General features: G+C 46.4%; 1 protein-coding gene across 2 annotated transcripts in view; it reads right to left on the minus strand.

The window, feature by feature from the left end:
* The window catches only part of rassf6 (Ras association domain family member 6), a 69,160-nt gene that overhangs the window by 13,078 nt on the left and 39,251 nt on the right, over window positions 1–16,831 (minus strand). For both annotated transcript variants that reach the window (XM_078569789.1, XM_078569793.1), the window contains exons 6-7: window positions 11,488–11,591; window positions 6,675–6,844 (exon numbers count right to left, since the gene is read on the minus strand). In XM_078569789.1, coding sequence (XP_078425915.1) covers window positions 6,675–6,844; window positions 11,488–11,591 — 274 coding nt within the window. The remainder of the gene's footprint in view (window positions 1–6,674; window positions 6,845–11,487; window positions 11,592–16,831) is intronic.

The raw sequence follows: 16,831 nt of genomic DNA on the forward strand, positions 1-16,831 counted from the left end.
TCTGATTCCATTGCCTACGTCACACCCAATCTGTATTGCACCCCTCTAGGTCAGTCTGTCCTTCCTGAGGTGTGATGCCCATAACTGGTACAGCCTCACTATTTAAAACGGACACGTTTATGCAAACACGTGTGTATCAGGTTAGGTCATTTTAAGCAGAATTTTGACTACTTCAAAATTAAAACTTAACTTGCTGCTTAAATACTGTCAGCTCTGGGATTTCAGTTCAGATCTCTATACCGTTTCTGAAGTAAGAATCTGGAAGTAGCCCTTTGCCAGTAGTTTCTCCATTTTTCTCTTGTTCACTGTCAAAATTTGGTATTGGTGATCTTAAGATAATTACTGGGCTTCTAAATTGCTAATACTTCCTGCAACAATATTTGTGGAAAACATTCCTGGCTTCGGAAAAGCTATGCAAGGTGGCAGTTTCTCCCCTTGTTCATTGACTGAGAGCCGAATGGGTCTGACACACACAGTGGACTGGTTGGTTTCACCACTCCAGCAGGTACAGTAAATGCAGAATGAGTTTCAGGAGGCTTGGCCACCGTCTGTCACTTGGGGCAGCCTGAAAGGACTTAATGACAGGTAATTGCACTCGAACAGCTGTTTGAACTGCCCAAAATAGCTGGCTTGCTTAATAAGGTTTAAGTGGCACCTATGTAATTGATGCCTATGGTAATGGGAAATAGCATGCTCTGTTTGCCCAGGATAGGCAGCTGTCTGGGATAAACAGGAACAGTGTAAGTGCTGGGGACTATCTGTTCATTGCATGGTATTATCTTTTAATCCAAGGTTCCATGGCCTTTTAGTTTGGATATGTAGAATTAGTTCTTTGTGAACTTCATAACTGCCCTCACAATAAAGTTTCACCCAATTTTTCCAATCAATTTCAAACAAACACTGCAAATAATATTAAATTCAGTAAGACCTTTAACTAAAATTTATGAGCCTGCAAAATGATCAATGCTGCTTGTTTTATTTAAATTTTGATGAACAGAGTCCTATCTCAATTTGTGTTGGAAACTGCGCCACCCAAATAAACAGTAACCTTTGGTTTCTGTTAAGTTATAGTGCAAAGTGCACCTCAATCATCAGTAGTAAACTTAACAAATTCCAGCCTCCATCATTCAATGACCAGAGCTGGTGCCAGCAACTAATATTTTAAATATCAGTTTGTAGGACAATCAACATCAGGAAAATTTGGGAGTAAGGAAGATTACAAGCCTATTTAAAAACATTTATATCTATAATGCAATAATAATTTTGGGTATTGCATGCCCTTCCAATGTTACACTTCCTTCCCGTCACATTTTCCACTTGTCACATTTTGTTGATAACATCTCTATTATTAAAGAGCAAGGAGGAGAATTTTAATCCCCCAAAATGGCACGGATGGGTTGGGTGTGATATTAAGATGCTAAAAATTGTAAAGCTGGCTCCAACACACCTCAAAGCTACCCACATCCAGTTTTAATGGAGGCATCATGGGAAGGCGGGTGATCAACCCGCTGCCACTCCACAAAATACTTTAATGAGGCTGGGTGCCACACATAGATTCTTACATTTCAGGCTTAACCCAGGCTGGCTGGGATGCCTGGGCCATGGGAAACCTGACAGCTAAAGGGAGGTGAGGACTGGCTCATCCAGCAGGTAAACACCATTCCAGCATTGGTTGTAGGCCAAAAGGAGTAGAAGTACTTTCCCACAGCCCACTAGGCTACCTGTAAACCACTCCCATAATTGGCCAACTGCCAACCCCCAACCCCCCAACACAAAACTGCAATACTTCCTGGCCAAGCAGCCATGATCTCCACCCAACCTCTCTGATCTCCCCCAGATCCTGCCAATCTCTCCCCATCCCGTCCTTTCCAATCTGACTGCCGGCTGTTCTGATCATTACCTCCTGGCTTTTCCATAACTCTTTCCCTGGTTTTTCCAAGCCCACCACCAACCTTTCTGATCCAATCCTATGGCCTTTCTGATCTTTCCTTGGTCCTTCCAATCTCTTTCCCTGACTTTTCCAATCCCACTCTCTGGCCTTTTCATTCTCTCCCTACAATCCTTCCAACGCCATCCCCACACCCCTCCCTCCCCTCCCTGGCCTTTCTGATCTCTCCCCATGGCTTTTCCAATCCTTCTGCCTGACTTTCCAATCCCTCAACCTTTCATTCCAATCCCTCTGCCTGGCTCTCTGATCCTTACCCCTTTCTTTCCAATCTACTCCCCAACTTTTTTGGATTTCCCTCTCGCCTTTCCAATCTCCCCTACCTCCCCCAGCCTCAGCCAGCCTGGATCTCACCACTCTAATGTCAGACCTCCACCCCACCCCACAATCTCCGATCTTCCCTTCCTCCTCACGATCTCATGCACCCCCATTCTGGCCTCTGATCCCCCCCACCACCTTTCCAATCCCTACCTTCCTCCTCTCCACTCTCCAGTTGCAGCCTGGTTCTGCAGGTGTAAGCACCTGACAGCAAGCATCTCAATCGGGCTGACCGTGGCTGAAAAACGGAGACATGAAATGTCAACCAGCTCCTGCTGTTAAACTTGGAAGGATTCGAAGGAAACCTGTTTTCCAGGTATCTTGAATGTAAAGCAGTTGTCTTTACACTCTGCTCCCTCCTTGCCTCCCCATAAATATTGTGACCAATGTGTATGCTGACTGTGAAAACATAGCATCAGCACGCATGTGCATGTGTCCATAATTATGTGTGTATGTGTGCGTGACTGTCTATACATATGCGTGTGTGTGTGTATGCGTGAGTACACTTGTGCTTCTGCATGTATGTGTGTACGCACATGTGCCTGTTTGTGTGTATGTATATGTGTGTACATGTGCATGTTTATGTGTACGCGTGAACGTATGTGTAGTGTGCATGGGTGTACACGTGCATATTTCTGTGTACGTGTGAATTTAATTTCTTGTAAAGTGTGGAAGGAAATGTAGTCTACACACAGGAATGAGAAATGTTGATGAGAATTAAATTGACAGCATTAGAGTGATGGAAAAGTAAAGACTGCAATCAGGGAGCTGGTATCCATGAAAAATGTATTAATTTTAATTCATTAGACAAGCTCTGCTGATAAATTCTGTGGAGACCTTTAACCAGCACCCCACTTTCTGACCAGATTTGATTATGGAGAACAGTTAAATATTTCAGTGTACATCAGACATAAATTATTGCTTGGGATCTGTTACAGGGTATTTAGTAAAAATCAGCTCGAGAACTAGTTCAAGAGGCAAGACTGAAGGCTGAGAATTCCATTTTCATTTATTGGGAAGATTAGGAAAATAATTTTTCATTTTGAGCTAAAATGCCTGGTTAAAGATTTGGTTTGATCTCATTTCAATGATGCCAATTTTCATACCTGCAGGAAAGGGTACACTTGAGTTTATTCCCTTTGGTGTTGGGATACAAGGGGTTGGGCCTATTGCCTCTGGGAGGGTTTAGATGAGTTTGAGTCTATTAACTGCAGGGACTGTGGAGAACATGAGGTTGGATCAATTACTTGAGCTGGGTAGGCGGGATGCATGAGGTTGGATCTAAAATCCGTGAGGATTCGGGGTAGACAAGGTTGTGTCCTTCTTATTACTCGCTCATGGAATGTGGGCATTTCTGGCAAGGTCAGCATTTTCGCCCATCCCAAAATGCCTTTAAGAAGATGGTGGTGAGCTACCTTCTTGAACCACTGCAGTCATGTGGTGTAGGTACATTGTAGGCTGTTAGGGAGGGAATTCCAGGATTTTGATCCAGTGACAGTGAAGGAACGGTGATATATTTCCAAGTCAGGACAGTGTGAGGCCTGGAGGGGAACTTGCAGGCGGTAATGTTCCCATGTATCTGCTTGTGCTTCTAGATGGTAGTGGTTACAGGTTTGGAAGCTGCTGCTGCTGAAAGAGCCTTGGTGATTTGTAGTAATCCATCTTGTAGATGGTACACACTGCTGTCACTGTGCATCGGTGTTGGAGGGAGTGGATGTTGAAGGTGGTGAATGGGGTACTGACCAAGCTAGCTGCTTTATCTTGCATGGTGTTGAGCTTCTTGGTGTTGTTGAAGCTGCACTCATCCAGGCAAGTGGAGAATACTCCACACTCCTGACTTGTGTCTTGTAGATGGTGCACAAGCGTTGGGCATCAGGAGGTGAGTTACTCACCCAAAATTCCCAGCTTGTGACCTGCTCTTGTGTGGAGTATTTATGACCAGCATCTTCCGGTCAGTGAGCAGGGGTGGGGCCCGCTCGCCAATGCGTAAAATGACGCGGAGTTGGGTTGGGCATGCGTCCCGATGTCACCCCACATCATTTAGATTGTCAGTTCGGCTGGCGCGCGTCCGACTCGGATGTGCACCCACCAACCTGTCAACGGCCTATTAAGGCCATTAAAAAACCGATTGAACTCATTAATGGACCTGCCTGTCCAACCTTAAGGTTGGTGGGCAGGCCAGGAGCTCAGGCGGGCTTGTGAAAAAACATGAAACCTCATTCATGGGTGGGATGAGGTTTTATGAGTGATTTAAAAAATGCATAAAATTTTACAATTTCAGTGATGAACATGTCCAAGCTCATGTGACAGTGTCACATGAGGGGATATGGCAGCTAAATTTTTTTCTAATCTTTATTGAAAGTTTCAAATCGGAGATGATCTCCCTAAAGCAGCACTTTGCCTCAGGGAGATCTGTGCGCTCTTTCGCACGCATGTGTGAAAGTGCGCACCCCCAGCTGAGGAAATGCCCCCCTGCCCGTTCAGGGAGCGCATAGCGCTCCCTGGATCATGCCACACTGGGCGGGCCTTAATTGGCCCGCCCACGTAAAATGGTAGCAAGCCCCTGATCGGGGGCGCTGATTGGAAGCGCACCCACTCGCACCCGCTCCAGCACTTGCCCCCCCCTGACAGGTGGAAAATGTTGCCCTATATGTCTGGTCCAGTTCAGTTTCTGGTCAATGGTAACCCTCAGCATATTGATGGTGGATGATTCAGTGATGGTAAATACTGTTGAACATCAAGGGGAGGTGGTTAGATTGTCTCTTGTTGGTGGTGGTCAGTGCCTGACACCGGTGCAGCATGAATGATACTAGCCATTTAATAGTGCAAGCCTGAATGTTGTCTAGGTTTTGCTGCATGCGGTCATAGACTGCTTCAGTTGTGAAGTTATGAAGTTCTCGAATGGTGTTGAACATTGTGAAATCATCAGCGAAGATCCCCCTTCTGACTTTATGATGGAGGGAAGGCCATTGATGAGTAGATGAAGATGGCTGGGCCTAGGACACTACCCTGTGGAGCTCCTGCAGTGGTGTCCTGGGCCTGCGATGATCAGTCTTTAACAACCACAACCATCCCCCTTTGTCACTCTCACATAAATAGAATTTATTTATTAGAGTTTGGACCAAGGCTGTGATGAGATCTGGAGCTGAGTGGTCCTGGCAGAGTCCAAAGCTGAGCATCAGTTAATTGGTTATTGCTGAGTAAGTGCCACCTGATCGCACAGTCGACAACACCTTCCATCACTTTGCTGATGATTTAGAGCAGCTGATGGGGCAGTAATTGGCCAGTCTCGATTTGTCATATAAGTACAACACTTGACATTTAAAAAAAAGAAGTTTCTTAACTGTTTTGTTCAGACAATAAAAGGGGGTGGGTGCTTTGAATAAACAGGGTGATCTCACAGTCCAGTGCTCCTAGCGGAACAGACAGTCAAGGCACACATCACCAGCTGGATTTTAGAAACCCCCCACCCCCAGCAGGATAGTCCTACTCCAAGCGATCAACCCGTCAGCTTTTGCTGCATAGGCTGGTGGCAGGCAAGGGTGGGTGGGGTGCCTCCTTAAAGAAGCCCTTTGGCCCTTTAGATGGCCACCCCAGGCCGTCCTCACCTCCTAGTTCCCTTACGCCCTGGCCTGTATGCTTTGGCTCCCTAACACCCTTGCTGGGGCCTTCTAGCCTAACCTGGGTGATACGCTCCCCTTCCACCTACCTTTGCATTCTGGCTTCAGTTCCTTGGTATTGGGAACTGTTGTAGTCCCAGCAGTGACCGCCACTCCCTGTGGCGCTGCTGGGATCAGAGAGCTGCTGGTCACTTGATTGGCTGGCAGCTCTCAGAGGTGTGACTTCCTACCAAGTTGGGGGTGGATGTCCCACCTTGAACCAGCTAACACCCCTCCAAGTGTTAAATTCCTGCAGGATGACCCGCAGGCTGAACTTGCTCCTGACTTTTTCGTTGGAGGGGGGAGGCGGAGGATGCTGGCACCCTGTTAAATGCAGCACCACATGACATTAATGGCATGTGCCAGCTCATGGGATTAGTCTGAAAAGGCATCTCTTAGACTCATTTACCCATTTCATATATCGCTGGCTAGCCAGCGTAAAATCGATGTTGGGGCCTGATCGCGGGCGGCAGTCGTTTTCGCAACCAATCCCGGGCGAGCCCCCTGTGCCCGCCTGTCAAGGTCAAAATCCTGGCCTATGAGCTGAAGCCCTGGAGTGGAGATTGAACTCAAATCACTGATACATTGCTACCATTTAATTTTTATCAGAATCTTTACTGCGAACTGAAGCATATTGAGTGCTGGTCATCCTGAGTGCAATTTTTCTCTTGAGCAGATGTGACTTATACCTGGACTTTACAGCTCAAGTTGCACTTGTTTTATTCCTATAGAATTGAATTCTCACTTCTTACCTTGTAGTTGTAAAAGTGACCATTAATGGAAAAGCGATGGCGCTGAGCTTTCTTTGCTGCTTGGTCCTTTACCCTCATCTTCACCAGTGATGCATCACTCTTGGTACGTATTAAGTTGCCACTTGTTGGCTCTTGGTTGCGCTTTGGTTTTAATGTACTGGTCTCGAAGACTAAAAGGTTGGAGGAGAAGAACATAAACTAAAATCTATCCTGGATACCATTCAGTGTCTTTTCATCTCTTTGCCAACAACTCATGCTCGTCGAACATTTGTTTTCACTCTTTGTTTTTTATTCATTCATGAGATGTGAGCGTTGCTGTCTAGGCCAGTATTTATTGCCTATCCCTAATTACTCTTGTTCAGAGGGCATTTAAGAGTCAACCACATTGCTGTGGATCTGGAGTCACATGTAGGCCAAACCAGGAAAGGACAGCAGGTTTCCTTCCATAAAGGACATTACAACAACCGACAATGGTTTCATGGCCATCATTAGACTTTTAATTCCAGATTTGTATTGAATTCAAATTCCACCAACTGCCATGGTGAGATTCTAAGCTGGGTCCCCAGAGCATTACCCTGGGTCTCTGGATCACTAGTCCAGCGACAATATCAATATGCAATTTCCTCCCCTCAACAGACAGCAGGACTATAGACAATTGGACTGATTTCACAACTGGATAGAAAATTAGACATTGTGGATCTGCAATTCCCTGTCCAAAGCTCTGAGTTGGGGGAAATCATGACATCATCCTTACTGCTACTGCACTTTGAAACACAACACTCCTGTTTAATAACAACAAAAATGCGAGGAACACCAGGATTCCATGCATAGGATAGATGTGTTAAAGCCCTTGATTTTCAAAGATTTCAAACCTGTGTAAGGAAATTCCTCTCAATCGATCTCCTCACTATTACTGACAGTGTGAAATTGATGATTTTTCCCCTCATCACTTACTCTCCAAACCAGAGGAAATAGTCTTTTCTATTCACTCGATCACAGCTCGTTAGAATTCTAAAATTTCATTTCAGAAGCAAAATTCTGATTGCCTGACAACATATAGGCCGGAATTTTCTGGCCCCGTTGGTGTTGGGCGGGGGAGACGACAATATTTCGAGAAGGCTGAAAATCGGTTTTACGCCGTTGTGAAACCGGTTTGTGATCGTCTGGTCCACCCGTCAATGGCGGGTCGCGTTTGCCACTACCGCACATTGGGAATGTCATTTTAATACATTTGCATCTAATTATAAGCCCTGCTTGCCGGAATCATTTCCCCACGTCAAATGTACCGCCCATGTCAGCGTGGTTTCAGAACGGCGTGCTTCACGACTGCCTTTTAAAGGTGTTCACCTGGTGACCTGAACTTCGAGGGGAACTGGGAGGCGAGTGCACACAACCTTGCACAGCGCTCACAAGCATCACCCACAGGGCATCAAGGATGAGGTGCTGGCAATTCGCGGGTGGCACAGGCAAATTGCCTTTTTCCAGCTGGCTTTCAGTGTGGTGCCAGGACAAGGGCGCCAGTGTGGATCAGACCTTATGGGGGGTTTAGTGAGGTGGGGCGGGGGGGGGGGGGGGGGCGGGGGGCAAGGCAGCACAGCCAGACTGAAGGAAATAATTGAGCACGTGCAGGGGGTTGGGGGAGTGGGGGGATGAGGGAAGCATTCACACACGTGGAAAAGCTTGTCAAAAGTGAGCATTCTTCCGCAGCTGAGACCGTTCAATTGCAGCTCCATTGACCTGCTTGGAGTAGGGCCTCTGAAGCTTTTCTGCCCACTCAAGCAATGAAAAGGCATGAAAGTGCCACCAAATGCTCCAGAACTTTTCACCCCTTGTGCGCAGACTGCAGATTAATGTATGTTTTAGGGGGCAGCGGAGCAATTGGCCGACTGGGCAAGTTGTAGAATCCCCTTTTGTAAGGTGGCCATGGCGCAGTCACTGGTGGAGGTGCTCACAGCCCCTTGCAATGTCTTTATTAAGGTGTGGACCGGTATCCATTATGGTTCAAGCTAACAGTGCAGCCTGTCGGTGTGGGTTAGGAGAATGCCTGCACCTGAGCTTCAGCCCAGTGGCTGAAATCGAGTGGAGAGGGGTGTAGGTGGGTGGGGGTTTGGACAACCAATAAGTGCACTACACACTGGCCATCCAAGTGGTGGTGAGCACTCTCCTGCATGCATGAAGGGGCCTTCAGACTTAAATAAGAGAGGTTCTTAGTATACCCATGCTAACCGACACCTCTCTCTTTGATCCTGCAGGAGGAGAACATCAGGATTATGGAGCCTGGTGATTTAGCGGTATGCCTCATGGCTTATAGGGGGCTGAGAAGAAGAAGAGTGTGGTGGAGGTGCCTGGCTTGGCAAAGGGAGGAGCACCTCCCTCAATATGAAGGGGCGGTAGGGCCTGCTGCGCACACAGCCGAAGATCCACAGCGAGCCGTCGCTCGTAGGTGCCTCACTAGACCCAGGGATTTTAGACGGTGCCTGTCATTTCTGCAGAAAACCGAGAACCAACATCACCAAAGACTGCGCATGTCAGTCACATTGGCCAGGATTTGGCACATGGAGACGTGGGCGCAATCCACTGCCAGTGGCCTTGAAAGTGACCGCAGCAATCAATTTTTACACCAGTGGGCTCCTTCCAGGGCTCCACAGGTGACCTGTGTGGGGTCTTGTAAGCCTCCACACACATGCGTACCCAGGGGGTCACGGATACCATCTTCGCGAAGGTACAGAACTTTATGCATTTCATCTGGGATCAGGAAAGCCAGGAAGCAAGGACGCTGGGATTTGGGCAGATCTCAGGTTTTCCACAAATGCAGGGTGCCATCGACTGCACTCATGCGGCACTTAAATTTCTGTGGCAACAAGCAGTCAACTACGTCAACTACAAGGTCTTCCATTCACTGGATATTCAGCTGGTGTGCCCATCCCTAATTGCGCTTGTTCAGAGGGCATTTAAGAGTCAACCACATTGCACTGGGTCTGGGTCTGGAGTCACATTGTAGGCCAGACCAGATAAGGACAGCAGATTTCCTTCCCTAAAGGGCATTAGTGAACCAGAAAACCAGCAATGTTTCATGGTCACTATCAGACTTTTAATTTCAGATTTATATTGAATTCAAATTTCACCATCTGCCGTGGCAGGATTCAAACCCAGGTCCCCAGATCATTACCCTGGGTCTCTGGAATACTAGTCAGTGACAATACAACAATGCCATCACCTCCCCCTGACCACCTCCCGGACCAAGGTCTCCATGGCGGCCGCAATCCTACCAATGTCGACCTCGGTGCATTGGCATGTCGGCACTATCACCTCAGACTGAAGGCGGGCAGAGTCCTCCATTGTGCCTTGCAATCTGAGGAGTGCAACGGACATCCTTTCCAGATGTTCCCGAGCTTGCCTTTGTCGCTCCTGCAACTGAGGCTCCTCATCAGACTCAGACTCAGCAGATTTCTGGCCTCCAGCACTCCTTCAAGCCCCGGAAACCTGGGAAGTCCCTGCCGCCACCTGCTGTGGATCAGACAGTGTGATGTGCTCACCAGATTGTGACCCTGACTCTACTCTAGAACTAGGTCCCACCGAGGTGTATGTCTCTGCACTGGTAGAGGGTGTGGATGAGTGCTGTGACAGATTTTCAATTAGGGTGTCATCAGATTCTTCTTTCGAGATGTCTTTGGGGCTTGAGTCAAGAACATGGCTCCTGGATTCCCTTTGCTGCTTCTCAGATGTGCCTGCAAAAGCAAGGAGAGATAATTAGTGCATGGCAGAGGACAGTGGAACAGGGGAACTGACTCACACATGGTTGTCTGATGGATGTTGCACTGCAGGATCCTCACTTGGCTGAACACTGCCGACCTCACCATCAGCACAGGAATCATCGCCGGCCAGCTGGATGACTATTTTCAAAGTCTGTGAGGATCTTGAAGTCGGCATTCCCCCACCAGTCTGTTTTGTTGTGTGCCAGCTTTTCCTGCATGAAGACGGATGGAGGGAGTGTAAGCAGGACGCCTGCCAGGCCAGATGATAAGGATGCCTGGCATGTGTGGGTGGTGAGTGGTGTCATGGACGGGATGAGGACACGATCCGCAGGGCAGATGAAGGTGTGTGTGAGCGAGTAAACTGGCAGTGAGTGAGATCCTTGTGGATGTGTGATGGGTTTGTGAATGTGAGTTGAGAGTGATAAGAAGAGTGACTTACCCTGGCAGAACGGAGGAGATCATTCATCTTCTTTTGGCACTGGGTGGCTGTCCTCTTTTTCAGGGCATTGGTGCTGACCACCGCTGCCACCACCTCCCACGCTGGATCGGTGACCTTGCTTGCTGGTCTTCACCCAGAGAGGGTGTAGAGGACTTCACGGCGGGGCCTCCACTGCGCCCAGTAAGTGTCCGTGGGAGGCATTGCTAAATTGGGGGCAGCATGTTTCCTTCCTTTGGCAGCCATGACTTTGCAGCAACTTCCGATCCCTTAGAGAGAGCTAGCTCTGTGCAAGGGCGCCCTTTAAATATGGCACCCGTATTACTGAAAGCCTGAGGTGACAGCAAGGTGGGCGAATCAGAGACCGCCTTGCCAGCGATCCGGTGTGTTTCCTGGGAATGTATTACCAATGAGGCGGGACGCACCAGGAATGGGACAATATGGTGTGAAAACCTGCCATTGCGGCGGTGATAAAACATTCTTTTTCCTGCCTGCTACCACACTTTGTGTAAATCTGGGATGATTCTGCCCATGATTTCACCTAAAGTATTCTCCAAAAGCCATCAAAGATTCCAAAAACCATTAATTAATGATTCATGCACCCAACCCCCTGGAAACTTACCCAGCTGCTGGGTTGTCTCTTGCTCCTTGCCTTCTGGCACAGCTTCTTCCTCCAGTTCAGCAATGTTGTACAGATTGTCAAACTCTCCCCACCGTGTCATTCCTCTGCAAATACAAGTTAATTTATTCACTAACATAGAAGCAGAAAATGCTAGGGATACTCAGCACATCCGGCAGCATCTGAGGAGAAAGAAATAAAGTTAGTATTTCAGGTCCGTAACCATTCATCAGAATGAGAAAAAGTTAGAGATGTAATAGATTTTAAGTTAAAATCTAGAAGAAGGGAAAGTGGGGGTGGGAAGGGGAAGACAAAATGGAAGATTTGTGATAGGGTGGAATAGATTAAATGAAAATTGGGCCGATGGTGCAAGGCAAAAGGAAATGGGAATGGGACGAATAAAGAAACAAAAGAAGTCAGCCATAGTTACGATCGCTGTGAAGCAGACTGGGAGGAGTGTGAAGCAGGTCAAGATCACTGGGAAACAGACCACGAGGAGTGTGAAACAGACCGGGAGGAGTGTGAAGCAGGTCAGGATCACTGGGAAACAGACCACGAGGAGTGTGAAGCAGACCGGGAGGAGTGTGAAGCAGGTCAGGATCATTGAAAGGAGAGAGTAAAGAAAAATCAAACTGTGACATCACAGGAAGACAATTGAGGTGATTGGCTGGTGAGTATTGTAGCTTTGTTCCCCTTTCTCCAAAGTTAGGGAGTTAGTCTAAGGAGCTGGGAAATTAAAAATTTAAATTTTTTTGCATATGGGTTGAGTAAAGCATTTTAATTAACCTCTCTATGTTTACGTGATAACAAAAGAAGAGAAGTTAGTAGCTGGTTGGTCTTTATTTTTTAAGTAGTAAGTTTCATTATCTAATAGACAGAGGAATGGCAGGTATCTGGTATCTCCAGCTGGAGCACCCTGAGGGGGAAGGGTGAACAGCCAGTGGTCATGGTCCACAGTGGTACCAATGAGATAGTTGGAAAGAGGGATGTGGTCTTGCAGTCAGAATTTAGGGAACTAGGCAAGAAATTAAAAAGGAGGACCTCAAAGGTAGTCATTTCCAGATTACACCCGGTACCATGTGCAACTGAATATAGAAATAGGAGGATAAAGCAGATTAATGCGTGGCTGGAAAGATGGTGCAGGAGGGAGGGCTTTAGATTCTTGGGAAATTGGGATTAGATCTGGGGGAGATGGGACTTCTACAAGCCAGACAGGTTGCACCTAAACAGAGTTGGGACCAACTTCCATGCGGGGCAATTTGCTAGTGTTAATGTGGAGGGTTTAAACTAAATTGGCAGGGGCATGGGAACCAGGAGGTAATACCAGAGAGGGATACCAAGGTGCAAAGAATATTGGGAGAAACAGATAGAACTAGAGTAGGAAATAGTGAGGTATTAGGTGGGTGTAGCATAAGAGAAGTAATAAAGTTTAAATTATGGTTACTGTGTATTTATGTAAATGAGCAGAATGTGGTAAATATGATTTGTGAGTTGCAGAAACAGATAGCAATGGGAAAATTATGTTGTGATAATAATAGAACCCTCGCTCAAAGAAGGGCTGGACTAGGTATTAAATGTTCCTGGATACCAGGTGTTCAGAAAAGATAAAAAAGGAGGGAAAGGAGGACTGGTGGAAATACTGATTAAGGTGAACATTTTAGTGCTGGAGAGAGAGGATGTCCCAAAGGGATCAGGGACAGAATCTATTTGGCTAGAGCTCAGGACCAAAAAATTACATTGCTCAATGTAGTCTATAGGCCACCAACTAGTGGGAAAGATGTAGAGGAACAAATTTGCAAGGAAATTACAGAGAGGTGCAAGAATCCTAGTGTAGTTATAATGGGAGAGTTTAATTATCTGAATATAATCTGGAATAGTAGTAGTGTAAAGGGCAGAGAGGGGCAAAAGTTCTTAGAGTGTGTTCAGGAAAAGTTTCTGCAGCAGTATATTTCCAGTCCAATGAGAAAGGAGGCATTGCTGGACCTGGTTCTTGGGAATGAGGTGGGCCAAGTGGTTCAAGTATCTATGGGGGAACGTTAAGGGTACAGTGATCATTGTGTGAGGGACTAAGACCTCACACTGTATATTTTTATAAATATATATATATATATATATATATAGATAGATATCCTCATGGCTGTTGCCAAAATTTTAAAAAAGATCCTTAAAATAGCTGAATCCATGGTTGTCTGTGACCCCCCAAAAAGGAGCTGGGCCTGGTAGTTTCATGGAAACTCGCACATTGTTATCTCTGGGGAGCAACTAATGACCCCCTGTGGCTACACAGGCCAAATTCAAAGAGAACAATACAAAGGCCATCTACATTTCATAAACTAGGCTGGCCAACAGGAGTCTGCTCATTTGCTAAGCCAAATGGCTCTGCAACCTTTCTTTCAATTCTTAATGGTTGAGACATTTAACAATTTCGGGGACCCAGATGAGAGATACACATCCTTTATCAAAAACAGTGTGGAGAGGTGGGAGTCATGTGACATGAGCCTCTGGCTTGTGGAACCAGTAATATTGCCTTGATGAACTGCAAAGCTCAGTCTGCTGCTTACTATCTAACTGGCAACCTCACAGAAAAGGAGCTCTGGCCCAGATTGAACACCTGGCCCCATCTATGCTGCCTCTGCTGGAAATTCTGTACCATAGCCTACAAAACTGATTCATCTCTGTGTGCCTATCTCATTGTGTGAAGTCAACATCACTGGAAAAGTAATTATATAGCATCAGTCTTCAACCCAAAAACCTCTGTGAAGGAATACCTCATTGGACTTTGATTCTGGACTCTGGGACCCATGTGAAACACTAGTCCTTTCCTTTGTGGTCTCTGTACTGTAAATCTTTCTTTTCTCTATCCCTTTCTACTATCTGAAGGTGAGGGAGAGGTTGGAAACCTTCTCTTCGCGTCTTGAGTGTGTGCAAATAAACTAACCCTTTGAATTCATCCTATCTCCAGTTTGCTGTGGAGTTATTAATAGAAAATTGGATCACACAAAAACCAAGGGGTTGGAAAATATGCCACTGCTTCTAAAGAGGGAAACAAATCAAAATCACCTTTCTGATTATGGATGGATGGTGAGAGGAGAAATTAGTGCTGATTAAATTAACCCCCTTCCCATTTGTAACAATTGTATCAGAAGGATTCAGTTGGCTATGGAAAAGGGCAAACAGCAATTCAGAGTAAGAATAATTAACTGGTGGAAAGCCAACTTTAATGGATCTGGCACAAATAAATTGGAATCAAAGATTAACAGGCAAATCTGTAGCCAATCAATGGGCTGCCTCTAAAGAAGAGGTGGTTCGAATACAGTCAAAATATATTCTCACGAAGGGGGAAGGTAGGGGAAAAATATCCAGATCTCCCTGGATGACAAAAGAGATAAAGATTAATATGGAGCAAAAAAGTATGCTTATTACAGATGTCAGGTGGATAATACAATTGAGAACCAGGCCAAATATAGAAGGTTCAGAGGGGAATTGAAAAGCAAATAAGAGAAACAAAGGCAGAGAATGAAAAGAGTCTGGAAGTTAACATAAAAGGGAATCCAAATCATCTGTAGGGATAAAAATTGTTAAAATGTGGTAAAAGGAGGAGGGGGGCTGATTAGGGACCAAAAATGGGATTTAGGCTTGGAGGCAGGGGGCATGGCTGAGATGCTAAATGAATACTTTGCATCTGTCTTTACCAAGGAAGATGTTGTTGCCCAGGTCATGGTAGGGCAGACACTTTAAGGGTTTAAAATTGATAAGGAGGAGGCATTGGATAGGTTATCTGTATTTAAAGTTGATAAGGCACCAGGGCTGAATGAGATGCATCCAAGGATTATGAAGGAAGTGAGGATGGAAATTGTGGAGGCACTGGTCATAATTTTCCAATCTTCCTTGGACTCAGATGGTGCCAGAGGACTGGAGACTGACAAATGTTACACCCTTGTTCAAAAATGGGTGTAAAGATAAATGCAGCAACTGTATGCCAGGCATTTTAACCTTGGTGGTGCGGGAGCTTCTGGAAACAATAATTCATGGCAAAATTAATAGTCACTTGGGAAAATGCTGGTTAATTAAGGAAAGGCAGCATGGATTTGTTAAGGACATATCAAGCTTACCTAGCTTGTTTGAGTTTTTTGATGAGGCAACAGAGAGAGTTGTAGAGAGAGGGTAATGCCTTTGACGTGGTGTACATGCACTTCCAAAAGGCATTTGATAAAGTGCCACACAACAGACTTGTGAGCAAAGGTAAAGCTTATGGAATAACGGGGACAGGAGCACATGGGGCTGGATTTTATGGCTCTCCACTGGCATGTATTTTGTTGGGGGGAGCACATAAATTACAAGGTGTGGCAAAACCACTAGTTTGCCACCGACCCCTGTGCCATCCTCATAACACAATAGGTGGGCGGGCACTGAAATTGGCAGCCCGTCCGTCATATTTAAATAAATAACTAAGGGTCAATCAACTGAGCTTGTTAACAATCCAATTGGCCTGTATGATACGCTGCTCACACTATAAAACAGTCGACGTGGGCAGGTGGGCGGGCATGGGCAGGCCGTTTTTTGAAAACATATTTGTAAATGTGGGAAGGAAGGGGGGCATTTCATTCACCCTAGAGGGTGCCTTTTGCGCATTGGGGCACCACCCCAAGGTGTTACCCCGCCCCCCCACCATTTGTTCTTCCCCGCCTGCCCTCCAAAACACATCCTCTCATCCCCTAGCCATCTCACCCTCCTCCTGGCTGCTGATCCCTCCCTGTCCAAGAACCCTGACTTACCACGGTCTGGATGCCATGGCTGCCTCTCTCGTGGGCCTCCTTGCAGTCCCAGCAGTATCCACTACTCAGTTCTGGCGTGGCTGGGACTGTTAGAGTGGCTGGCTAATCAGATTAGCTGGCAGCTCTTGAGGGCTGGACTTCCTCCCACTGAGGGGCATAAGTCCCACTCTGGGCCTATTTAGCTTGCCAGAGTATGTTATGGCTCTTTTTGGGGCATTGGCTTCCAGCCAACTCTTGCAATGGCGGGCATGGGGGGTGAGCAGTCCTCCCTCCCGCAAGATCCAGGTCATGGATACAAAATTGGCTGAGTGACGGGAAACCAAGAGTAGTGGTTAATGATTGTTTTTTGGACTGGAGGAAGGTTTATAGTGGAATTCCCCAGGAATCGGTATTAAGGCCCCTACTATTCCTGATATATATTATTGACCTGGACCTTGGTTTATCGGGCACAATTTCACAATTTGCAGATGATATGAAACATGGAATTATTGGAAACCATAAGGAGAATAGTGTAGAATTTCAAAAGAAATAGACAGGTTGGTGGAATGGACAGATGAAATTTAATGCAGAGA

This window comes from Cetorhinus maximus, chromosome 2 (genome assembly GCF_964194155.1).
Source record: "Cetorhinus maximus chromosome 2, sCetMax3.hap1.1, whole genome shotgun sequence".
NCBI lineage: Eukaryota > Metazoa > Chordata > Chondrichthyes > Lamniformes > Cetorhinidae > Cetorhinus > Cetorhinus maximus.